The sequence below is a fragment of the Thunnus thynnus genome, chromosome 21 (genome assembly GCF_963924715.1).
Source record: "Thunnus thynnus chromosome 21, fThuThy2.1, whole genome shotgun sequence".
Taxonomy (NCBI): domain Eukaryota; kingdom Metazoa; phylum Chordata; class Actinopteri; order Scombriformes; family Scombridae; genus Thunnus; species Thunnus thynnus.
Window position 1 is genome coordinate 7,176,423 of NC_089537.1, and position 25,021 is coordinate 7,201,443.

The following is a 25,021-nucleotide window of genomic DNA, read 5'->3' on the forward strand; positions in this document are numbered from 1 at the left end:
ACGTTGATTCATTAGCTTAATTTTTTTCAACCGGGTATTCTTTTTAAAAAACGACCACAATTTCATAAAAGATGAGTGAGAACTGAAGTAACTTTAATGCAAGTCACTGTAAAATGATTTACAATTGAAATATATTAAGTCTCTCTGAGGGAGATTAAACTGATACCAAAAAAAAAAGAGTCTTGAGGAACTTTCATTGTTTTAAAAGGGCATTTATCCATCATGTGTGACCTTTATCGACCCTCCACCGCTGACCACAAAAAGAACATCACTTCTTCTCTTCCCGCTGACCAAGTCGCCGCTAACATGCCCAGATAATACAGCGCGGTACGTTTCTGTGTGACACATATTATATTCCTCTCTGACTTAGAGAAAGGGGGGAAAGTGGATAATTCAATACCCAAAACCATTTCTCCTCTTCACATCATGACGTCTTATAATCACTGACGTGTGCTGGAATATTCTTGCACAACGACACACTCTGTGAACTCTGCCTTTTAGCGAGACGCCTGCTGTGTGTATCTCTTTCACACCCTTTTTCTTTCCTCCCCTCCCTTTTCTCCTCTCTCTCCCCCTGCACTCACCATCTTCCTTTGTGTATCTTTACCCTCTATCAACCAGTGTCTTCCCCTTTTTTTTTTTGCTCATTCTTGCTTTACTGGACTCAAGATCAGTATTTTGTAATTGGAAATAAGAGCAGAGGTGGATCCCCCTTCCCTCTCCCCCACCGAGGCTTCATCACTCCTGGTACTGGATGCCAGCTCTGAATAAAAAAAGGTGACAGAAGTTGCACCTTATTTTAGGTGATGCATCATGCTGACATACCATTACAGCTTGTGATTCATATCTTGCTGTCCATCATGAGGATGACCTGGTCTGATGTGATTTTTCTCAAATTCTATTTTATTTTTAAGTGGCTAAAATTAAAGCTGCGCAAATCATATCAGTCCGACGTCGTTATCAGCTCCACAGATGTCCGGTTTGACAGACAGAAGAGTTCTGACAGGCTGGAAACCATCGGAGCTATCCGTCCGTTTAGCCAGTAGAAATGGGGAGACTTTTGTTGGTTTTTTTTCTTTATTTCACTTTAAACGTTTCCGTCCACGCTGCTGCATTCTTATCACAAAAAGAAATTAAGTGATTCAAGAACAAAACAAAAAAAAACATTCTGTCTAATTTCTGTCAGATCAGAGATGGATCAGTGTGGCTGCAGACATGGATCACACGATGAAGGGATACGCAGCCCTGCTCTGACCCTGTATTTGCCCAAATTAAATTCTGGTTTTAACTTTGATCACTGGCAGGATAAACAGCAGAGAAAGCTGAACTCGTCCATATTAGATCTTCTACCGCTTATCCCTTTGGTATTCTTCAAAGTTACGTGATCAAAACCGACCGGGTTGAAAGTGATGTTTTTGTTCGAGCTTGTTGCTATAAAAGCCAGAATTCAAATAAAGACAATTAGTGAGCAAGAAAAGTGTTTTGTCTATGTAAGACGAGCTCCGAGCAACAAAGTGGTGAGAGTAGCGTGGCTTTATTGTTGTTATGATGGAAGTTGATGCAGTAGAAACGTCCAATATCCTGAATTTATGGACGTGTTAAGTTTTCATCAACAGCGAATTAAAACACAAGCACACAGTTTTCTTATGATTTAAAAAAAAAAATAAAAGCCTGTTTCAAACAAAGACCTGGTTCTGGCTGCACTTGACCGCTATTTCAAAATAGGGCTGCAAGTGAATCGACTATTTTCTTCATTAATTGATTAAAAAAATGCCATTCACCATTTCAAAGAGCCCACACTGATGTCTTTTGTTTATCTAACAGTCCAAAACCTTTATAAGATATTCAATTTTCTCTCATATGACAAAGAAAACCAGCAAATCATCACATTTTAGAAGCTGAAACCAAACAACAGTTGGCATTTTTGCTTGAAAAATGATTGAAACAATTAATCAATTATCAAAATAGTTAATAACAAAGTTACAAAGTGCTTTATATGATTAAAAGATTTACTACAATAAGGTTAATGGCCAATTTTCTTTTGACTAATCAATTAATCAACCAATCATTGCAACTATGTTTGCAAATTTATGGTAAAACTAAATGTCTTGTGTGAATAAAAGTCAACAGCTAATAAGGGGACAGCGGTGCAGACGACGTACAGTAATTAGTTTGACAGTGTGATCTATTGTTAGTCTTCAACAAGTAATCAGCTTTTGAGTGTTGTTGACAGTGGCAGCAGTGACTGACATTCACCTCGTCTCCTCCCGAACATCAGCAGCCACAAGAGGGAGTCCCGTGTTTAATGCACCGTGTGTGTGTGTGTGTGTGTGTGTGTGTGTGTGTGTGTGTGTGTGTGTCAGACAGTGCAGGGGGTATGACTTTGTCAGCAGCTGGAGGCAGACTGACTCAGATATATTTAGGGGTGAGGATTTCTTTCTGTCAAACACACACACACACACACACATACAAACACATACACACACAAACAGATGAGACACATGCCATCACTCACTTCTACATCCACTTGGATGGAGATCGTCTCATGCTGTCTTCTCTTTGATTTACTCCTTTTTTACTGTCTTGTGCCCTGCAGGAGTCTTGAACACAGAGGTAAAAATGGAGCCCCCCCTTCAACCCCCCCCTCCTCCCCGAGCTTTTTCTTTTTACAGCGCTGTGCTTTATCCATTTTTCTCTGCCCTCTCCTCTGAAGCAAACACAAGCCTGCACCATTAGTGTCAATACACGCTACAACTGCAAACACACATTTAATGTGATGACCACCATTAGTGTCACTGAATATATCTTTATATTATATGTTGTGCTTTCCGAGGTAGTTGCAGCAGCCTGGTCGAATTACAGAATCATTAACCATTCTTCTCTGTATGTTTATATATTATTTTCCTTTTAAGGTCGCAATAGATTTACACCTCAACTAAAGGGGTTTCAGCCAAAATAGGGTTAGCCTTAGGGGTTAGTTAATCATTAGGATTTTACCAATACTACTACTCTTATCAATACTCCTTATTAAAAATATATTAGTTAAAAAATTATAAATTCAGAACAGGATTATAATTTAATATTCTAAACATAATGAGATATCATTTCTAGAAGAGCAACATAAAGTTTTTATGAGTCTTTGCCTCATAAAGTCTATATAAACTCAATAATATTTCATTGGAAACAAATCTAAAATGTCGATAAAATAACTAAAATCCCTGACATCAAAATACTGAGTGGAGTTTGGAAAGAGGACCTGCCTGGTGGAGAGGAGCGGCTGGTTCTCAGCTGAGGTTACAAGAATTTGCCACATTTTAATATATGTGGCAAATGAAGGTAAACAGTTCGGCCACATGCAGACAGTTTTCGTTTTAGCTTGTTTTATAATAAATTAAGTTTATAGATTTATAAACGAGATTCGGGAACAGAGACCACGCCGAGTACACATCCCACTTCCGCACAACAAAGTATTTAGGCACACCCCCTCCGTTCTTCTCCCCTCGTCTCGGTTGCAAGTCCCTCCCACCCTAACCCCTCTCTTTTCATCAATCATGCTCTCTCCTCTGTTTTAACACAGGAACGGGGGGCTCTAACCAGGAGATAGACTGGAGAGACAGTTCCCCCGCTCAGAGTCTCAACCTCTCCCCCCTGTTCCCTCCCACCTCCCTACTGTCGGCAGTGGTCGTCCAGTCGACATACCATTATTCATCCATCATCGTCCCACAACCCTCCAATCTATGTTCCTCGACTCTCACATCTCACCCCTTTCCTCCCCCCATCGCTTCATCCGTCCATCCCTAATCCTTCATCATGTTCTCCAACCCATCCATCAACATATCAGCTCTCTTTTATTATCTTAATTAAACTATTGAAATCTAATGTTCTCAGAGTGGTCTCGGTTAGTGAATTATCTATTAGCTTAACCAGCATGCTGTGGTTGTGTGAAACATGCCAGCGGTGGATAGAAGACAGCAGGTGAAAATATCTTTCCACGTTTATGCTCGTTGAACAGGTGATTTGATAAACTACCCTAATTGGCTTTTTACTGGCAAAGGTTTTATGGCAGTTACAGTAATGAGTTGTTGTTGTTAACTCGTGTATAACTTTATCTTCACTTCACCCGCCCTCAGTCAAACCGACACACAGACGGAGAGAAGCTGCCTACAGTTACACCAAACATTTCAGAACCAGGTTTTGGGGGGCATCCCTAGTCATATGTAGGTTAAACCTGCAGTGCAGAACTTTTTTTTTGTTGGGGATGTTGGTGAACACTTCTGCCAGTTGATCAGCGCACACCATGAGAGCCCGGCCTGGTATACCGTCCAGCCCTGGAGCTCTGTGGTGGTTGACCCTTTTGAAGGACCGTCTCATGTTGGCTCTTTCTAGGGTGAACGTGGCAGCTTCATCGTGTGTCGTCCACATCGAACCAAACATAAAAGATGTTGAGCTCGTCTGGGAATGATGGTGGGCTGAATAATGTTCCTGTTTTTTGTTTTTTTATGATGCAACATATGCGTCTGGGATCAGAGCTGTGGTAGTTGGACTCCACTTTGTCCCTGAAGGCCCTCTTGGCATCCCTGACGGACTTCCGGAGGTCATAACTAGCTGCCTTGTAGGCGTCAGAGTCCCCCGAGTTGAACGAGGCTGTCCGAGGCTGTCCTGGCTTTGAGTTTAGCGCAGATCTCCCAGTTGACCCAGTGTTTCCGGTTGGGGAAGGTTCATGTATTCATGTAGCTTATGACAGTCTGTGTATAGGCTGCGTCCTCAAACATCTGCCAGTCAATTGTCTCAAAGCAGTCACTTTCTTACATTTTCAAGATGAACTGCAGGCACTCTCAGGCATTTTCAGATATTATCAGAAATTTAATTTCATAAAGACGCAATATCCTTTAGAGCAAAAAATTAGATAAAAGAAAGAGAAGAACAGAGACAATAACCAGCCCTGTGAACAGAAAGGAGATAAATCAATAATGTGCCGTCATGAGTTCACTTGCAGTAGAAATTCTGTCAGACCAAATTTACAGTAACTCCTTGGCATGAGGGGCTTTCCTACAAGAGAAAAAAAAACAACAAAAAAACACCGGGAAAACAGGGCAACACTTAGATCCAGGATGAAAAAATGACCAGAGACATAATTACAAGTTTGAAACAAGAGCTACATTTGGTTTCTGCTCTTGCAGGTGTACGATGAAAGAGTGAAGGGGGGGAGGGGGCAGGATATACACCGATATAAACAATGACTCCACATTTTATGGGCTTCATGGCCACCGCATATATCGGCAGACCACTGACCATAAACCTTTTAACTAAGTTTACCCCAACCAGACCTGCTCTTCTTTTTATTTGCCTTCCTGGAACTCCCTCCGCCTTTACATTGATTCTTAATGTAAGTTATTACCTGACAACATTTATCTTTTCCAGCAAGATGTTGAGTATTTTGTATCAAGAAAATGCTAAAATTACACAATTTAGTGTACACAAATGAAAGAGACCATAGGTGTGGTCCATATGTTTTTATTCGCATTTTCAATTCGTGCATGAAAAAATATCACAATGTTTTTTATGCTGTGAAAAAGTGCAATTCAAACAGATTCGGTGAATAAATCATTACATACATGAAACGTGACTTGAACGTCCAGTATGAAGCGTTCAGGATAAATACATGAAACAAACTATAGATATCATATTTCCATCATATGACAGTCATCTTGTTGCGCCTTCTTCTTCTTCTTCTTCTTCTTCTGCAATGCTTTAACGGTCCTGTCTGGAAAAATAACACCACAAGTTGTTTATCTTGATGAATTGTCTGATTTGTAATTTCTGCTGTGTCACTGTGTCCAATACTTGTTTTTTTCCTCATGTTTTTCAGTTGCTTTCAGTAAAAACTTCAAAGACCAACTCCTCGTCTTTGATTTTTATTAGAAGTATGTTTACCACTAACATCCGAAGTGAAGGCAGAAGACTGTGAAGACTATGAGTGATGTGACGAGATAAGACAAACAAAGAAACACTGACATAAAGGATCGAATACATCCTAAAAAACTAAATTCAGTTAACAATACCACAAGCTACAGCCTCACAAAAGGTGGTTGGAGTTTCATTTTGGACATTAAAAGTATGCTGAAGAGACCATTTACTCTTTATGATCTCAATAAAAGCACCATAAATCTACAGCCCCTTTTTTACTGTAATCAGCATTACAGTATCACTTCCTGCTGTGATTATTCTTTATAGAGGTCTGCTTTATAAAGGGTGAGGAGCCCCTGAAGGTTTTTATCAGACAACTGAAAAAGTAAAAGTTCCCTTTCAAGGACTTGTCTTTGCCTGGACACCAACGGTATTGAGGTCTTTTGAACTCATCTCCTAAAGGAAACTGCCTCCAAAAAGAATTTATTGTTCCCATTAACTTTTGTTTTTACCGTTTTACCCGTTTTTATTACCTGTCTAGGTGTGAGAATGCTTCTTTGTTGTTACAAACAAACGCTGGTTCTGTCTTTCAAGACACTAAAGAAAAGTTGGACCCTAGAATTAAAAAATAAAAAACACTATAGTTATTATCAGTTGTTTAAAATCTCTTTTTGTGTGTGTGTGTGTGTGTCAGATTTGACTTTTTTTGAATTTCATTATCTAAACCGCGTTAAAGGTTGTGCTGGCATTTCACAAATTCTATCAGATAATGTAATAGAGTAAAAACGTTTAGGTTAGGTGTTCTAAAGAACAAGACAAGTAGGAACAAATAAAGTTTGTCCATCAAGACAGAAATAGGCCTTTTTTTTTTTCTTTTTTTTTTTTAAACAGATGACATTTTGATTAAATTACGTAAATCTATCTTTAGCAAAAATTCAAGCTATGACAGGTGTGGAATTGGTTACCGTTTTTATCCTGCTTGGCAGAGTCCAATTTGATTATTAACTGTATCCTTCAATAGGATTTTGAACAGTGGTGACATTAATTAAACTGTGGTGAGCACATTGACTGTCAAGCAGGTTACTGCTCAGAATATTTAGCTCTTTACACACAGCCCTCTAAAAAAATGTCTGTTATAATATTTAGAGAAAAGTACCACACCTTACTTTATCTTCCCTTGTCTGTTTTCATTTAATACTGGTATATTCAAAAACCAATAAACAGTTTAACATAATAAAAAGTTAAAAAGCTCAGCTTATCTTTGGCAGAAATTACATTTTTTGTTTTTTATCTTCCCTGCTGAGTCCCTCTCTTTTATCTTCTCTTTAACACTAATATGTAATGACACGAGGAGTCTGAGGACATTTGAAACCAGCCAACTGTCCATCTATCAATGAAGAGACTTTTATTTATTTATTTTACACATTGCAGAATTCAATGGAGACGGGAAATATTGACATAATCGAAAGACATATGTAGGCTTCCTTTTACGACCCAAAAATGAAACCTGAGGTAAATTACCCAACTAAATAAACAAAACTAAACAAAACCATAACCCATCTTAATCCCCAGTCCCTTCTCACCTGTGCACCACATCATCACATTAATGTTTTTAGGTTAGGTTAGTTTTAAAACTTGTGTCTGCTTGAATTGGACTGAGTTCGTTTTCCTTCTTGGTACGATTCATTCGGGCAGATCTGAACACAGCAGCCCAAAACAACCACACTAAGACCCTTTAGATGACTGGTTTGTTTCTGGTGGGAAGGTGATCAGACCTCAATATGACCTGCATACTAGGATACAAATTCAACACTTGCTAGCAGCCAGCGATCCAGGTCTGATCTGGTTTTTAAAGAAAGCTAAAGTCTGAAGTTTTCAGTAACTGTCCAAACACACTACAAGAGCTTCCCTGCGGATGCCTGAATAGCTGGTGCTGTTAATGTGTCTGAGAGCTCTTGGATCAATAAGGTCGAGCCCCTGTTCTCTGGGACCCTCCTCACGCTGTGTATTTGTAGCTGACTGAGAGAGCCGACAGAGCTGAGGGTGAAGTCAGAGGAGAGCGGAGAGGCAGAGAAACCCCTTTTAAAAGAAACACGTCGCGGACCTGTCTGTTGAAGTTCAAGACTTGGCTGACAGGTCAAGCCTGAAAATCTACTTGTTCCTGACATCACAATGTAAGAACTTACAATGTAAGAGGTTGAACCTTAATACTGAATGGAGAGGAAGAGTCTCCTTCCAACTACTACCTGCCAAGAAAAAAGGAACATAACCCCCTGCAAAATAGCAAATTGTTGTTTTTTTTATGCACATTTCAAGCAGGTGGGGTACTACATGTTAATGTTATCTATGGAGGTGCTGGTGGGCAGATTTTTGTTTTACCTTTGGACAAAGGCAGGTTAACTGTTTCCATGCTAAGATAACCGGTTGCTGGCTGTAGTCTTAGAGAGTAGTATTGATCTTCTCATTTAATTCTTCACCAGAGTGAATAAGCAAATTTTATTCCTATAAGGACAAGTGCATTAACCAGGTAGGGAAGGTCTATGAAAACACATGTTGATGGTTGCATAATAGGAAAGGTATTTGGAATTTGATCCATACTAAAAGTGTCTCTTGTAAATCCCCCTAATAGGTATAATACCAAACCGCTGGATCTTTAATTACTGTCTTGTGGCAAGTTTACTTCAACCTACATCTGTCATTAATCCCGTGTTGCCTCAGTGTGGTTGTAGTGCCAAGATGTCAAGATTCAAAAGAACATGAAATGCAAAAACAGCTTCCTAGAGCTTTTTATTAGAACATCCAAAATGAAAAAAAAAAAAAAATCTTTACATAATCCGTCACTGACAAAAAGCAAAACAAACAAATACAAATGGGAGATGCATAGATACAGAAGCAAAGCTGAGCATTTAGAAGTCATTACACATTCGAGTGGTTTGAGGTGGAAACTGGAAAGCAATAGGCCAAAGCAACAGGTCTAAAGCAGCTAAAGAGATGAAAACATTGCTGGAACACCCTCTGCTTTGTAAGCGTGCTCCTACAGCTGGAAGCGACGTGTAGAGGTGTAGGTGGAGAATTTTAAAGACGTCCTCTGTGACTCGCTCACTGGGTCCATAGACTTCTTACGTGTGTCCCATATCCGGTCCAGTTAGGACTTTCTGTGCGCTGCGTGAGACGGTCAAGGGCTAAGCTACGAGAACGCACGGGACTGTGTATTCATGTCCATCTGCATGCATGTATGTTAGTGTGTTTATTTCTTGCGGTAGTCTTCTGCATAAGATCTGTGATCATCCTGCTCAGGGAACTGGTCTCCGTAGCGCCTCAGTATGTCCTGGAGGCTGGGCATACCCTGTGAGAGTGGCGGGTAGGACATGTGAGGCTCCTCCTGGCCGCTCTGGAAGGGCTCCGTCTCGTACTGCTCCTGCTCCGGCTGCTGCTCGCTGTGTCCTGCCCCCTGGTTGTGATCCTCCTCGGCGTGATGCTCGGGCTGGGCCTCGGCGTGGCCCTGCTCAGGCTCGTAGCGACGCAGGCGGCAGTCGGGGTCGTACTCGGGGTCGCAGTGTGGGTTGGAAGGCTCGAGGACTCCGTTGCGGGTGCCGTCAGCACTCACGTGGGGCTCGTAGGCCTCTGCGGGGAAAGGTATGCGGCGTTGAACTCCGGAGCGAGGCTCGGTGGGCTTCACTGGGTAGCATTCACGATCGTAACCGATGAAGCAGTCATAGCCCTCCTTGGTTTTACCTGGGGGGCCCAGAGGGTGGCGCTCTTCCTGGGCAGGCTCCTCATAATTCGGCTGGGCAAACGGAAACTGCTGCCTGGGGGTGGGAGGACCGCGGCGTTGCATGGCGGCCGCAGCCTCACGGATTGCAGAGAAAGGATCATTGGGGTTAGACTCTGGAGCAGCCTCCATGCGTGGAGCATATGGGTCATTAACTTGAGCTTGGGACATGTATTGGCGCAGCATGGCATATGGATCATTAGCTGGAGGAGAAGCTGGGGCGCTAGCTTGGCGGTACATAGCGTAAGGATCAGTAACTCTGTTAGCGTTAGCATAAGCATCCCTAAACATGGCATAGGGGTCATTGTACTGCTCAGCATCTGAAGGGGCAGCACGAATGGCAGCGGCCTCCTCTTTTTCCTCATTTTTGTACGCCTCTGGGGGAGTGGCGAATCTGGTGGCGGTAAGAGGGTTGCAGTTATCCTCAAACAGAGGGTTGCAAGATCCAGGGCCAGCAGGGGCAGGGGGGTTAGGGGCACGGGGTGCCTGTAGGGACAAATTGAAAGATAAAGTCATGATAATCACGCCATAGATTCAAAATGACAATTTGTCTATATAATAAATAAATCATACCACGAGGGAGGCAGCATAGGCACAGAAGGGATCACGAGGATCGCAGTTGGGGTACTGCAGGTAGAGACCAGAGGGGGCTTTCTGCACCAGTTTGGGTTTGCAGTTGGGGTCTTTCTTTGGGTCACAGCCGAGGTGGGCGTAGGAAGGGAGGGACCCAGCGGAGGGTACGTACCCGTAGGCAGCTCTCAGATGGTACTGCAGACACTCGACGTCCTCAGCGGAGCAGATACGCAGCAGCTCTGCCTTCTGCTCCTGAAACAGATTCAGATGTGGTTCCACGGGGTTATTAAGGCTAGAAACACAACTTTGTCTTGCAGTTTAAAGACACTTATTTGAGACACATCTATCCTCCTGGAAGCAGCGGACACTGTGCCTCAACAAATTATGATAAATTATAATACAGTACATTATAAATCAATACTGTCTGATTGCGTACCTTGGAAAGGAAAGGTGCTGCAGATGGAGCGTAGTAGTAATACCCTGACTTTGGATCCTTTGCTGGAGCAGCAGAGCGGACGTACAGAGGGGCTGGGGCCTTGGCTGGTGCAGGGGCGGGGGTGGCAACTGGGAGAACCAGGGGCAGGTACGGGCTCTTGCCCTGGACCAAAGCGGCATACAGGCAGTAAGGATCCTTGGTTGGGTCACAGGTTTTCACTGGTGCAAGTTTGGGTGGCTCAGGTTTAGGTTTGGGCCTGCTAGTGTAGGATGACACGCAGTTGGGGTCATCAGAATCTGCGCAGGACTTGTAGATTTCCCCCAGGTGGCGCAAGTAAGCCTTGTAGGAGCGACGTCCCTCAGCACGGTTCTTGTTCTGGAGGTAGGCCAGGTAGATGCGGTCCATCTCCTGAACCTGAGTTGTGGGAGTTTATTGGTGAGCCAGTCAGATGATGAATGGGAACATTTTGGAAACAAACAACAGAGCAAAGACACCCCACCCAAATTCTGTTTTCGTATCAAATATCCGTTTGTTGGCTTGAAAGGAGGTTGTTAAATGTGTTTTTCTTTATGACGCACTGCAGCTGCTCTCAGCTTGAATTCAGAGCTGTTAGTTGACTCTAATGATAAGTTTGAACAGCAGCATAAACATTAAAACATCCATAGAAACATATCATGAAATCCCTGCAGCAACAAAGCCACAGAAAGGCTAAAATACACCGCTTATCTTGTCATAGACAATATTGTAGTGATGAATTTGGGACACAAAATATAGATGCTGGTTTTTGGAAGTTCTATGGATTTTACACCTGCATTAATTGATTTTTTGGCCAACGTCTGACAGTGATGAGTGTGTTGAGAGTGAACCAAAACAGTAATATTGCAGGCCGTAAAAACAAAACAAATCAGCTTAAAGTTGCAAAGTTTGGTGATAATTCTGTTGGTTTGTCACATAAACATATAAAAGCATTGATTACATCAGCTTGAAAGCTTATGAAAGCTTATTATTGGGATCTATTGTAACCTCTTTGAAAGGGGAAACTGTTACTAGCAGCTTTCAAACCAACATGGGTGAGTGTTTGATACTATAAAGACAGACTTGAGTGTCTCTTTAAGACTTTCATTAGGCAAAGTAAGTAGTAAGTTTAGTATAAAGTGAAAAAAAACCCCAAAGATAATAATGTTTACTCACTGCTTCCTGGTTGCCATTGTCAGTGAAGTACTTGTACCAGCCCCAGAAGTCAGAGTGCTGTTTGTACCAGCTGATGTTCCTGCGGTTGCGGATCAGCCTCCTGTGTGACGCTGCAACTGCCGCCCTCTCCTGGATACTCTCTCCCGCTGATGGCAGCAAAATAAAGAGAAGACACATGTTCAAGGACTTTCCAGTGACTTTGAAAGTTTATAGCATCATATTCAAGGAGTCAAACTTGTTATATTTCGGGGGTCAAACCTTATTAAGCCTTCTTTTTTCTTTTTTTTTTCTTACTTGTCAAGAAAATTGCTGTTATATCTATCATAGGGTTGAGTGTTGATGCTACATAGAAGCAAGGTGAAGTGCAGTGATGAATGTGGGTGTTACTCTTTTAATCAAAAAGTACTTTCATGGCCGTTCACACTCATTTTTCAACGATTCAGCCGTGGCACTGTGTACCAAACAAACATGTGAGTACATGCTCAGGTACAAATCACATATTTACCATCTCCTTTGGCCCTTTGCGCGATCGGTCCAGCAGACAAGAACGCTACAAAAAACAAGACGGAGAAAAGCAAAAACAGATGTGAAATCTAAGTTGCTGAAGTCGAGGAAAAAAATCCTGGAAATTGCTTACTGACTATTCTGACTTTTTAAACGTGTCTGTAATATACAAGTGATAATATGACATTAAACCTCAAACACTTTTTTTAGGCAGATATCATTCATTAAATAGGGCAGGGGTAATTGGCTCTGCCTGAAGGGCCGGCGACTGCAGCTCTTTGTAGATTTTATAGGAGCCTGTAACATCAAACCTCATGCTGCGTTTTCAAAGAGCTGTGTTTGCACTTGTGTGTGCGTGTGTGTGTGTGTGCGCGCACATACGTATGTATGTGTACTGTTTGACCCCCATGCGCTTGAGGGAACAGTGAATTCAGCTCTGCTCCCGGTTTCTTTCATCTCCACAGGGAAAAGGTGTTAATGCTTTACAGAAGGAGAGGAAGAGGAGAGGGGGGGGGGAGGAAGAGAAGGAGGAAGAATAAGAAGGGGAACAGACGACAGGTTTAAAAAGAGAGATCCAGAGGGGATAATTCAGGGTTACGTGGCGCGTGTTGGAAGTGGGGGGAAAAAAAAAAACATCAATCTCCTGATGTAAAAAAAAAAGAAAAAAGAGTTTTGATAAGCTTTGATGGAGTAATCAGAGAGACGCCGGGCGCAATGTAGCATGTAAGGTCACAGAGGAAGGGTAACAGGCAAAGGTATGAATTTGTAGGGAAAGACAGAATTTTTTTTAAAAAGAAGCAGGAGAAGTGAAGGTGACCCACGGTGATGGAGTGATGCGAAGGAGGAGGAGGAGGAGGAGGAGGAGGGTGGGCTAAATGATGCTGTCTCAGTGTATCCGCTGTATTGGTTTTTACGAGCCTGTAAAGAAAAACTAGCTGGCACATCTGGAAACAGCAGAGCTTTAAGAGGGCAGAGGAGGAGGAGGTGATGCTGACAGGTACTAATTTTTTTACAGAACCAGGAATGATGAAAGAAACTCCTCCTCCTCCTCCTTATTTTTCCCCCCACTAAGTGTCGTTTTAAAAATTTTTAAAGGTAAAGATGAGGCTTCCCTCCTTTTGTAAATATGCCAATCACGTCTTAAGCAAACTAGAGCCAGGTGGCGGAGGAGCAACCTGTCTTCACGTCGTATTCAGATGATATATGACCATCACGGGCTGTGTCAGAAAGCCACATCATGATAATATATGGAGCACATTTGAGTTACGGCCACCTTTTAGCAAGTGCTGCAATGACGCGAGTCTGTGTCCATGAACTGAGAACAGTGTAGCTCACCTTTTAGCCTTAACAAACAAACCTTGAAAATGACTGTGAGGCTATAACTCAAAGTTAAATTTATTTGAAAAAAGCTTTTTAAAGAAGCAGAGAGCCGACAGAGGAAGAAAAAGCAGACTGTGAAACAAACAAATAAAACGGCTGCTTGTATGTTAAGTGAAAAATTTGGGGGGAAGATGGGAAAGAAAAGTAACAGTGTGTGTAAGAGAAGTTTGATTATGTGAAGGTATTATAGGGTTTATTAGCCTCCTAGATCTATACAGTGCATCTTTGAGAAATGAGACATTCATGAATAGCTTCATCAACAGTTGCCGTCGACCAGTTTTGAATGATGTTTAATTACTGTTACATGAGCTCTTTCATCATTATCATTTTGCCATTTTATCAAATTGTGTCCATGTTGTCTTGGAGTAAAAGCACTAAATTATAACCATTAAAAAGACCATTAAAAAGAAGAAAATCACTGCTGTGTCTGTTTAAAAGGGGACATTTTTCATCAGTGCATCAGTGCGTAATAAGCAGGACTTATATGATTCACAGTCGGACGAAGTAAAGTGAGATAATTTGGTATATTTCTCAACTACTCTATGAGTCATTCTCCATTCATTATCATCAAAACCTGAACAGAATTTATCTTCTTTTCTGATTTTTTTTTTTTTATTTTGTTTCGCAACAACTTACATCATTAGCTGCACTTTGATGAAATGGTTTGTATTCCACCACGGTGACCGTCTGGATCTCGTAGTGACATAGTTAAAGAAATGACCTCGGTTATGTGACTGTATGTGATGTATGATCCCGCTACAGAGTCCCACTGTGTACTCACCAGGCAGCAACATCACAGCCAGCAGAGCGGTGACCATCACACCGGAGAAACCGGCTCTCCTTCGTCCAGCCATGACTTCACCTCCTCTTCTTCTCCTGTCAACACCGAAAACTGGTGTCAAAATGGCTTAAAATTATAAAACACATCTTTGTCTTCAAACATTATGACTTTAAAGATGTACTGTAGACACATTCTTTGATTACTGCTGCAAAGAAATCAAACCACGCAGGGTAAGAAAGTGACATTTTTATCTACCGCTGTGACTAAATCACCACCTATTTTGTCAATTTTACCATACAGCTGCATTTTAGAATTGGATGCTCTCTCCAAAATAGTTCATTACCTGCAAGAAGCTCAGCAATCCAGAGGAAAAAAAACAGTTACAAGGTGTTAAATTTTCACTCCGATCACAACCTGAGACACCAGACTTGTGCTAGTTTTCACCTGGAGAGCAGGACGTGACCCCTGCAGCTTGGAAAACTCTTGATTTGGAGGCTTTAAACAAACATGTTGCCACAAGGCTTCCAGCTGTGTTGCAGCTACTGGTTTGTCATCATAAAAAAAAACAGAACCAGGTGTTTTTCCGGCAGTCAAACTTGACTTCAAACCTGAACTTGAATCCTTTGGTAAGTACCTAAATCTACCAAGCTAAACATGCAGCAGCACAGACGTCACTCCTCTTGTGTTTTCTGGTTTCTTACCTGTGGTTAGTTAATCGGCGTGTCTGTCTGCGGATCCAGATGTGGAATCTACACAAGTGTCTGTGTTTGTTTGTGTGTGTGTGTGTGTGTGTGTGTGTGTTGTATAAAAGAGACTCCTGGTGCACCCTGTCCCTGCGGCCCTTCTGACAGACTGCCCTGATGAAGGGATCGGTCGAGGGTTTTAAACGGAGCCCGTCATCTCTAACACACACACAAAAAACACACCCAGCAAGTATTCATTAACGCTACACGTAGAAAAACGCACACAGGGACACAGGGGGACTACCTGAGGGGGGTCAAGGGCCAACTCAACAAGACGCCTGATTGGTTGAAAGTTTCTGAGAGATCGGACCAATCGGAGGCACCGTAATTAAAGGCAGGAAGAGAGGGAAGGTGGGAGGGCTCGAGGTAAAGAGATGGAAACGTGGAGAAACGGGGTGAAGGCAGTTTTTTTTAATTTGAGAAATTGAATGATTAGTAATTTATGCTTCAAAATACAGGTTTTAAAGTTCTGTGTCTGTTTTTGTGGATGCAACAATAACTCCTGAGCAAGTAAAACAAAGACAAAGAGGGAAAGATGAAGTGAAACAGAAGGAAATAATGAGGGGGAGCTGAGGTGCCACATAAGCACTTCTCAGAGACCTCAATGAGGGCCAAACCACAGCTTCTGTCTTAACGTGAAAACACACACACACACACACACACACACACACATAAAGGGACAGCTGGTCTACACATGAGGAATTTGATAATCTACAGTTTCCTCCTCAGTTTAACTGTGTTCAGGCATGCCAGCCTCCTCAGACACACACACACACACACACACACACATAGACATGGACAGCGGTTTCAGCCAGTTTCTGAAGAAGCCGTATAGCTGTGATACATGATGCAATATCAGTACATCTGTTTGTCTGTAGTCTTATGAAATTCATGTCCAGGCTCCACTTCTGAGGAGGTTTTACTAGTTTATGCAGAAAGTGAGATTTTGACTTTGAAAAACATCCGTTTTTATGCACCAAAAGTGATTTAACCCGAAATAAATCATGATTTTTTGGGGGGGGAAATTGCCTTTTAAAAATCAGACTTGTGTTGCAGTTTAAAAAAACACATTTATTTTATTATTTTTGGATGTATTGAATTTTGGGAAATAACTGCCACTGATTAACCTTCTTTATGGACTTTTTAAAAGTGAGACACGGTTTTTAAGTATAGTTAACATACTTTATGTACTTTTAGCAATATTTTTCATAGTTTGGCCCCTGAAAACATGATTTTCAAATCTTTTTCTTAGTTTCACTTTAAAACATAAAGGTTTTTGTGGCAGCCGTTCTTATTTTATGTTCAAAACTGGAAGAATCCCTGTTAGTTGATTATGAAGGAAAACTTCCTCAGTATTAATGTATCAACAGTTTAAGTCAAACACTCAGCTCATCTGCTGCATCAGGACCATGAGCAGGTGCAGTCTGATCATATCTGACTGACATCAGATTCTGATTCAAATATTGCTCAGATTTTAAGAGGTGCACATATCAACTTCTTTCCAATGAAGCCACATCTACTTCCAGTCAGTGAGAAGAGCACAGAGAAAAACACTAAACACTATGAAACAACCACAACTGTTCTAACTTGGGAAGAAAATTCTCTCCTCATGTAGACTCCGGCTCTCTGGCTTCTGCTGCAAATTATTATAAAATGTGCTTTCAACTTTTAGACTCTTTCCTGTTTCAGTGTGAAATTGCACAAGTTGCTTATGTCGCACATCCAACACCTTTTGAGATGAAGATCGATTGCTCATCCCCCCAACATCAGCGCCTGACTTTACTGATGCTAAAGCCATAAAACGTAAACTCTGTCACTCTGTGGTAAATGTTCCTGTGATATGTAGGCGGTATGTATGTCTAAATGTGTTAAGTTTTCTGCAGGGTGTTACAAATATTTCATTTTTGCAGTCATGTAGCTGGTTTATGTGGGTCTGCATCATATAACAGAAAATCAAAAATGAATACAATTAAACTTTTAAACATTTCATACAACAAACATTTGAGTTGTTATAAATGAACAGTAACATGTTTATAAGATCTGACTCCATCTCTACAGACTTTAGCTCAATTACTGTTGACCTGACAACGAACCGTTTTACTACCCAAACGTGAACGCTTCATTTACTGTTGTTTTTTTTTTAAGTATTTCCACATTTTTGCAGCCCCTCTTTTCCTGTCTCATCGTGCCCCAAACTGAACATTTAGTGGTCATGTTAACACTGTATCTCGTATGTAATTACGTTTGCTAACAGGTGTTTCGTAGAGCTCTCAAACCTACAATCCAGTCGGGAGCAGATTCAAACACGAACGACGCCAAAACCATACTCATAATTTTCTCCAAAGCTGGAATGTAAGTGATTCTCAGAATTCACAGACACCTGGTTCACCATGATGGCTTTTTTTTTTTTTTTTTTGTAAAAACAAAAAGGCTTTATTTCAACATGGTGGTGAGTGACATGTAGGAGGGAGGAGGGAGAGGAGGGAGGAGAGGAGGGGGCTGTACAATAAAGAGAGAACTTGTAGTCAGAATACAGTGCCAGTTTTTATATGTACATGTTCACAGAAACATTTGCAGGTGTTTCGCTGTTGTTGTCGTCACTGCAGGTCGTCGTCATCAAACAGATCCTCGAAGTCTGCAGATAGGAAAGATAGAGGAAAGAAAAGAGACAAAAAGAGGGAGATAAAAACAGGGAAATCATTAGCTCAGCTGTTATTTCTCTTCCTTGTTTTTAAGCTGCTGAGTTTGGCTGATTAGTGTCAGTAGCATGTTTATGTGATTATTCAGTGTGTAGATATAAAAAGATAAGTGGCTAAGCCCCATTAGAGGGCTCTGTGATGATGCAGAAGAGTAAAACAACATTAAGTTGTATTATTTTGGACACACACTGTATGTTTTTTTGACTATGTGTACCAGCTGTGCTCCACATTGCACGGTTTTATTAGCATGAAGAGCGTTTGTGGATCTCAAATCCTTGTTAGTGCCATGAGCGAGGACATGCTGGATGTGAGAGTCGCTCTGCTCGAGAACTTAGAGGGAATTCACTGCCTGTCAGTGTGAGCGGTGTTAACAACCTTAAGTGATCTAAATGTGTGTGTGTGTGTGTGTGTTTAAAGCAGCTGACTGGCGAGGTGTCCCGCTGCGTTTCCGTCTGACAGCAGCTATAAACTCACTTTACCATCCTCTTCTCTCCTCTCTTTCTTTTTTTCTTCTTTCATTCCCCTCTTTTTAACAATCAGCTCTTTTTTTTTTTTTTTTTTTTTCTAGGTCATGTGCTGCTGAGCCAAAATTGTTTTTGCCTGAAGCCGACGCTGCAAGACGGAAAACAGATTAGCTTTTTTTTTTTTTTTGCGAGCGTCCTCAGTATACGTGTTCACGTGTACATAAACCGGTGTTTACAGAGAGACAACAGAGGATTTATGAGGGTTAATGTGAGGAGATGATGTGGTTGATGTAAGAAACAGTAAAACTCTTCTCCTCCACATCATTCATGGTACTCAAACAATATGTTTTATGTGTATTTAAGTTCATTTGATTCCACAAGAAACCTTCCTAAAGATACTGAAGATAAGATGCTGCCACTTTAACAGATGTTTTTTTTAAAGTTGGAGCGTTTGGACTGACAACACCGTGAGAAGACAGGCTCTCAATTTAAGTTGGTGTTTAATTAAAGGCTAAACAACCAAGTAATCAGGTTTCTCTAGCAGGACTTATCCTTTGATCATTAAGGGGAACTGGGTTATTTAAGTGAGGTTGCAGATATCAGGTTAAAGGAATGTTCAGCTCACGTAATGTAAGCAAGTAAACACAGCTGTTCATGACTAAAATCCCCCGTGTCTTCCTACAAGCAAGTGGGAAGATGGAAACAAATCGAGACACAGGAGGGTTTTTACGTCTTCCCCTCACACGTCTCTATCTGACGGGATCATTAAACTGACAACGTAGTGTTTAATATCCTCTTGACTCTGCACACATTACAGAAAGGTATAGGAAAGAAAAAGAGGAAGACCACCTCACCGTTAAAGAAATCAGAGTGCACTGCTTTTTCATTTGCTGCCAGGTCCATCAACAGGCCGCTGCTGCCTCCTGCCTGTCAACACACAGAGGTACAACCAGTTTAATGGCACCAGCAGAGAATACACACATACACAAACACAGTACTTTACATTCCAATAAATGATTCAGGATAGAGACGTAATTATGGGAGCAAATAATAAAAGAAAGATGGGAAAAAGGATAGTTATTTATCATTTATTTTCATAAAGGACAGGTTCACATTTCTTCATCTGTCTTAAAACAGGCAGGAGCTCATATGAAAACTGAAAGAGGTCTTCACTGGAAATAAGAAGGAAAGTAAAGGATCCATAAATAAAGTGTTGCCTTTCATTTAGTTATAATTTGACCATATTATTGTAACATAAAGGACGATAAAGAGAGTCATCATTTTGTTGAAAGCTAAAGTCCACTATTAACCAACGCACAGTCAGTTCATGTAGGCCTAACTATATTTCAGCTTTTCAGAGTGATGAAAGACTCTTCTTCATGTGGTCTGATGAGGCTGACAATAATGATATCTAGAGCGGCAATGATTAGTTGATTAATCCATCGACAGAAAATTAATTGGCAACAATTTTGATGATCAAATAATCGTTTTAGTCATTTATTTAAGCAAAAATGACAAACATTTGCCGGTTGCAGCTTCTCAAATGTGAGGATTTGAAGCTTTTCTGTGTCATACATGATAGAAAACTGAATATCTTTTGGTTTTTGACTGTCGATCAGAGAAAACAAGACATTTGAAGATGTCACTCTCTGCTCAAAGAAGTTATAAATAGACAAAACGATCATTTGATTAATTGAGAAAATAATCGTCTGATAAGTCAGTAATGAGAATTCATTGCAGCCCTAATGATATCCTAATTGATGTAGTTCTTTACAGCAAAGCAGAGTGTACGAATTAGGGCTGCAACTGACTATTTCGATATGGATTTCGATTTGGTATCGGTTACTATTGATTATTTTATCAAGAAATCAGTTAGTTGTCTAGTAGAGCAAAATGTAACCAGCTGGAATCCGAGAATTCGTTTTTTTTACTGAAAACAATAAATTGATTATCAAAATAGTTGGCAATTAGTTTAATAGTTTGCAACTAATTGATCAAAAACGAAAACAGCCCCCGAATAACTAAATATAAGCCTATTACTTACTGGCTAGAAAAATGTGAACATAAATTAAATTAGAAAACCCAAACAAAACTGACATTTAATGACTGCAGTTCGGTCATTTCAGAGTATTTACAGCGTTTGAATTGTTAGTAACGGTAACTGTTAACGTAAATACATTTTAAACACATTTTTTTGTCATAATGCTACATTTTAACGTTAGGTTAGCTAGCTTGTTAGCATAAACCAGGATTTTAATAATTGAATATTGCTATTTTTTACTACAAATCCGTCAACCAACCTCGTCCAGATCCACATAGGGACCAGCTCCTTCAGGAAACATCTCATCCACCGCAGGTTTCATGTTGTTTTAGTTTCAGCTCAACAGCAGTTAGCTTAAAAGATGCTTTCGTTTGTGGCTAGCTGAGTTAGCAGTGCTCGTCTTGTAAACAAAACAGTGTGTGCAACACTACACTGTACCCGGATAGCCAAATGTTGTTGTTTTTTCCTAGGACGGCGAAGTCATGGCCCGCCCTACTCTGCCTCTGATTGGCTGGTAGTTTAGGCATGAGGAGTGCGATTGGTTAGAGTTAAGGGAAGAATATCAGAGTAAGCCAATCAGAGGCGGAGTAGGGCGCTTTATGACTTCGCCATCCTAGGAAAAAATATCGCTCCCAGGCAGCTTCTTCTTCGTTGGTTTTTAAAGGCGGTTTGTATCCAAAATGTTGCATTACCGCCTTCTACTGGATTGAAAATACAACTCAATTCTCCTATCCAATCTAAATTATTATGTATAAAATAAATTGAAATGAAAATAAAAATATCAAAAATAAGTAAATAAAGTTCTTCCTTACCTCTCATTTCATTCCCTAATATAGCTTCTCAATTTAGTCTCGGAGAAGCCCTGAAAGCCTCCAAAATCCACAAGCCTCCTTCTGTGCAAAAATGTATTAAAAGTTTATTTGAAACTAAAATGAACTTTCAGCCGCCCAGATGAATCAAATCAAGTTGACATCTTTCAACGTTACAGTCTTTTTAGTGCCAAAGTCCCTCCTTCTGTTACTATACTTCCACCGCAGCTCAACAGAGAAACACTGTCTGAGGAAACACAAAGAGGGAATTTGATGCTTAAAAGACTGTAAATGTGGCAGATATCCACTTGATATGACTTTTAAATACATTTTTGCACAAAATGACTGTGTGGACACACTGTGGATTTTGGCCCCCATCACTTATATTGAAAGCACATTTGAAGGGGATCTTTTAATAGTCAGTATGAACAGGAGAAATGATTACAGCAAGGAAAACCACTTTCAGTATTCGTATGAACACCTGACTGTTACTTTACCCATGCATACAGTTACTTTAGTGTAGACTGTATACATGGGCTTTACAGTGTAATATTGGTAGTTTTGTTAAATAATGAAATCATTTTATAGACATCATTGCATATTTGAAACATGTTTGATTTATTTGTTGTACATTACATGAAGATATCATACATTCCTACAAAAAAAGCTACCTTTATATATGTGTGGCTATGCTATAATAACACACACAGTGTTATGCTTGGAGAATAATTTGCTATCTTTCCTTTATTTAATTTTCTGCTATTTTCTAAATTTTAACTTCCTTCTTTCTTAATGGTCTCCTCTTTCTCACAGCATAAGACATTTATTTACTTTGAAAATCTCTCCCTCAGCCCTTTTCCTCCCTCTCCCGGCTCCTTTCACCCCCCCTTCAGTGTTCATGTCCCATGTTGGTCTCGTATCCCAGGGTGTCTCCAAGGTGCTGGTGGGCGAAGAAAGCCCGGGCCATCTCGTTGATGTGGTTGTAGGCGCCGATGGATTTGAAGTATTCAACGTAGTTCCAGAAGTCAGAGGTGGAGTAAGGCCAGTAGGGAACAGCCGGTGGTTGATCGTATGGCACTAAATACACAGCGGTGAAGGGAAGGGCACGTTAAACCCACATTCCAACACTAGCACACTGTATTAGTATGACCTATCATCGAGCTGTGAGCTTCAGCAGATTCTACCTGCAATTTACGGATGATGTGTTACAATTTTTGCTGCGCTTATTTTCTCTAAATCTACATCTGCTGCTTCTTGTTAATCAGCCTGTTGAATATTTTCCAGACGGTCTTTACACAAGCTTCAGTGAAGAGGCGTGAACTTGTAGTTTATACAGGTGAAAAGAGATTAAGAGCAAGTTTTTCCACTCAAGAGAATGAGAGTCACACCTGCAGTTAAAAACACAAAATGTCCTGTGACTGCAGCACATACAGGTCTACTGAAACCTCTGCTGAAGTATCTCTGTAATGAATTTCTTGATATTTTTCGTTTTTGGGCCCCTTACGGCTTGTGTTTTAAATCACTAAAAGCCTTGTTTGCTGCTGTATCTGCAGTGAAAAAAACCTTAATCTACATTTTGAAAGTTAAACACAATAATAAGAAAAATAAAATGTGCACCCTTTAAACTTTTTATGATATTATACTGCTTAATGGCAAAATAATACTCTTAAATTAGCTTTGGGAACAATTTTGACTGTATCATTATATCCAAAAAAAGTATCCTGAATTCACAAAACAACTTTTAACTTTAAGTTTGGTACATTATGCATGTACTCACCGCTGATTAAGATCATTTTCTGCATGTAACCAGTATATTTAAAACATGTTTTTTGCAGTAGCAGAAATTAATGACTGAGCTAATGAATTTTAAGTGTTTTAAGTCATTTTTTCAATGAAAGGAGATTCTGCTTTAAGGGTAGAATGACTAAGGAATTGTCAAAAATTGTGCAACAGCAAAATAACTATTTGTGAAGCATCTTTGGTTTTCTTGCAAAATATGAAGGTGTCTAAAAGGGGACTGTACCTCCTTCTGGGATGACTCTGGCCTCTGTGAGGAGGAAGAAGGGGGAGAGAGGAAGAGAGAGAGAAAAAAAAATTAACATTCCCAAGCATTCCAAGGCTTTCCACGTACAAAGACGGGATTCAGGTCCGGAAAACTCAGCTTTCTGCCAGAGGATCGCAGGATACCTGCTCGCTGCTCAAAATATTATTGCTGACCATTCACAAGAGCACGTACACACACACACACACACACACACACACACACACACATACACACACATACACACACACAGCAGAAGGAATTCATCATCGGACAGAGTCCCCTTTGTACACATGCAGTGGCCAAAAACAAATGCAGCACTGTCCCATCTGTGAGAATCAGACATGATTCACAGCTATTTTGATAAGCATGCACATATCAAACTGGGTTATATTACTTCACCCCTACAGGTTTTTACTGCACAAACATCAATTAAAACGCATCAGCTGTTCCATTCAAGAAAATATTTCAACTAAAATATGATTTACAGATTTTTTTTTTTTTAAAAAAAGAGAAACTCACCACTGAGATGACAAGCAAAGAGGCAAAGAAGAATACTGAGCCAGACCAAACACTTCATCTTGCCCTCCTAAACAAACAAAACCACTCATAATGCTCTAGATTTTAGTTCCAATATTAGTACAATCTCCAGGTTTATGCAATATAATATATAATATATAATGATTCGTCCTAAAAAAATGGTTTTCTTTGTAGCTTATAATGAATTTGTGAGAGTAAAATTACATGAAAACAACTGAAATTTGCAATTTTGTTTACCTGTAAATGGTTTGTGCAGTCTTGCAGAGATGCTTCTGTTCATCTGCTGGTTCACTGTGGTCTGTGGTGTGACGGGCTCAGTGGAGGGAGAGCCAGTGGACCTCCAGCATACACACACACACGCATACACACACACACACACACACACACATACACACACACACACACACACACACACACACACACACACACACACACACGACCAAGCTCAGCCAAGCCTTGCCCAGTTTATACTGTATCAATACAGGAAGGTCCTTCCTTAATATAGAGTTTAATTTCCGGGTGGTATAAAGTTATTTTTTACGTCTGAGGTAAAAAAAAATTTAAAATTCTATAGCTGCATATAGACGTACTTCTCTCAGTGCCTTAAACAACAAATTTGCTTTTCTCTTCATAATGAAATTGCATAGATTTGCACTTTAAGGCTCAATAAAGGATCATTAAAAGGTTTGATTTGTGACATATATTTTATTGTGAAGCTTAAATTGAGTGTATACGCTTAAGCAAACAAATATTGGTCCACGTGTTTGTCATCAGAGAAGATTTCACATCAAAAATCTGATTTTTTTAAATGTATTTTTTACGTTGCTGAGTACACTTTAGTCCCTGTTTGTGAGGAGCTTCTACTTGAGGATGTGTGCCTTGCTCCAGAGCACCTGGCACATAAAACATTATGGCCAAAACTCATTTTACAGAGACATTTATGACCTCATGTGTTCCCGTAGTTAAAGCTGTTGCCTAAAATGCTAACTATTATCTTTTACTGATGATAAAGTATTATGTCTTATATGGTTTTACTCCTACTATTGAAACTGACCTTTAAACACAACATGTCTTTAAAGTGCATCTTATTTGTGCACACAGACAATCACTTAAGCATTCAAACAGCCTCCTGTCTTTGTT

The 25,021-nt window shown here is 40.4% G+C and overlaps 3 protein-coding genes across 3 annotated transcripts; all 3 read right to left on the reverse strand.

Moving 5' to 3' along the window:
- Positions 1–8,675: 8,675 nt before the first annotated feature.
- and1 (actinodin1) lies at positions 8,676–16,399 on the reverse strand. Its single transcript, XM_067578466.1, has 7 exons — positions 15,246–16,399; positions 14,545–14,639; positions 12,385–12,429; positions 11,880–12,025; positions 10,689–11,102; positions 10,253–10,504; positions 8,676–10,165 (listed from the first exon to the last, which is right to left on the reverse strand). Exons 2-7 carry the CDS (start codon positions 14,615–14,617, stop codon positions 9,155–9,157), a joined length of 1,941 nt encoding a protein of 646 aa, XP_067434567.1. The 5' UTR covers positions 14,618–14,639; positions 15,246–16,399; the 3' UTR covers positions 8,676–9,154.
- A 1,413-nt stretch (positions 16,400–17,812) lies between these two features.
- cops9 (COP9 signalosome subunit 9) lies at positions 17,813–20,933 on the reverse strand. The gene is made up of 3 exons (XM_067578394.1): positions 20,751–20,933; positions 19,305–19,377; positions 17,813–17,922 (listed from the first exon to the last, which is right to left on the reverse strand). The coding sequence occupies exons 1-3, from the start codon at positions 20,811–20,813 to the stop codon at positions 17,885–17,887; spliced, it is 174 nt and encodes a 57-aa protein (XP_067434495.1). The 5' UTR covers positions 20,814–20,933; the 3' UTR covers positions 17,813–17,884.
- Positions 20,934–21,894: 961 nt separating this feature from the next.
- On the reverse strand, positions 21,895–24,275 carry otos (otospiralin). The gene is made up of 4 exons (XM_067577931.1): positions 24,119–24,275; positions 23,864–23,930; positions 23,324–23,347; positions 21,895–22,377 (listed from the first exon to the last, which is right to left on the reverse strand). Exons 2-4 carry the CDS (start codon positions 23,919–23,921, stop codon positions 22,190–22,192), a joined length of 270 nt encoding a protein of 89 aa, XP_067434032.1. The 5' UTR covers positions 23,922–23,930; positions 24,119–24,275; the 3' UTR covers positions 21,895–22,189.
- Between the last annotated feature and the right edge of the window lie 746 nt (positions 24,276–25,021).

What these genes read in the sequence shown, in the direction of transcription:
- and1 (XM_067578466.1), bottom strand. Translation starts at nt 14,617, where the DNA reads ATGGCTGGACGAAGGAGAGCCGGTTTCTCCGGTGTGATGGTCACCGCT. An exon ending in CAGCACCTTTCCTTTCCAAG is followed by an intron (nt 10,505 to 10,688) that starts GTACGCAATCAG and finishes AATCTGTTTCAG; the next exon opens with GAGCAGAAGGCAGAGCTGCT. An exon ending in CCTATGCTGCCTCCCTCGTG is followed by an intron (nt 10,166 to 10,252) that starts GTATGATTTATT and finishes TTGTCCCTACAG; the next exon opens with GCACCCCGTGCCCCTAACCC.
- cops9 (XM_067578394.1), bottom strand. Translation starts at nt 20,813, where the DNA reads ATGAAACCTGCGGTGGATGAGATGTTTCCTGAAGGAGCTGGTCCCTAT. An exon ending in CCTATGTGGATCTGGACGAG is followed by an intron (nt 19,378 to 20,750) that starts GTTGGTTGACGG and finishes GTGTGTTGACAG; the next exon opens with GCAGGAGGCAGCAGCGGCCT. An exon ending in GCACTCTGATTTCTTTAACG is followed by an intron (nt 17,923 to 19,304) that starts GTGAGGTGGTCT and finishes TCCTATCTGCAG; the next exon opens with ACTTCGAGGATCTGTTTGAT.
- otos (XM_067577931.1), bottom strand. Translation starts at nt 23,921, where the DNA reads ATGAAGTGTTTGGTCTGGCTCAGTATTCTTCTTTGCCTCTTTGCTTGT. An exon ending in CTTTGCTTGTCATCTCAGTG is followed by an intron (nt 23,348 to 23,863) that starts GTGAGTTTCTCT and finishes TCCTCCTCACAG; the next exon opens with AGGCCAGAGTCATCCCAGAA. An exon ending in CAGAGTCATCCCAGAAGGAG is followed by an intron (nt 22,378 to 23,323) that starts GTACAGTCCCCT and finishes CTGTGTATTTAG; the next exon opens with TGCCATACGATCAACCACCG.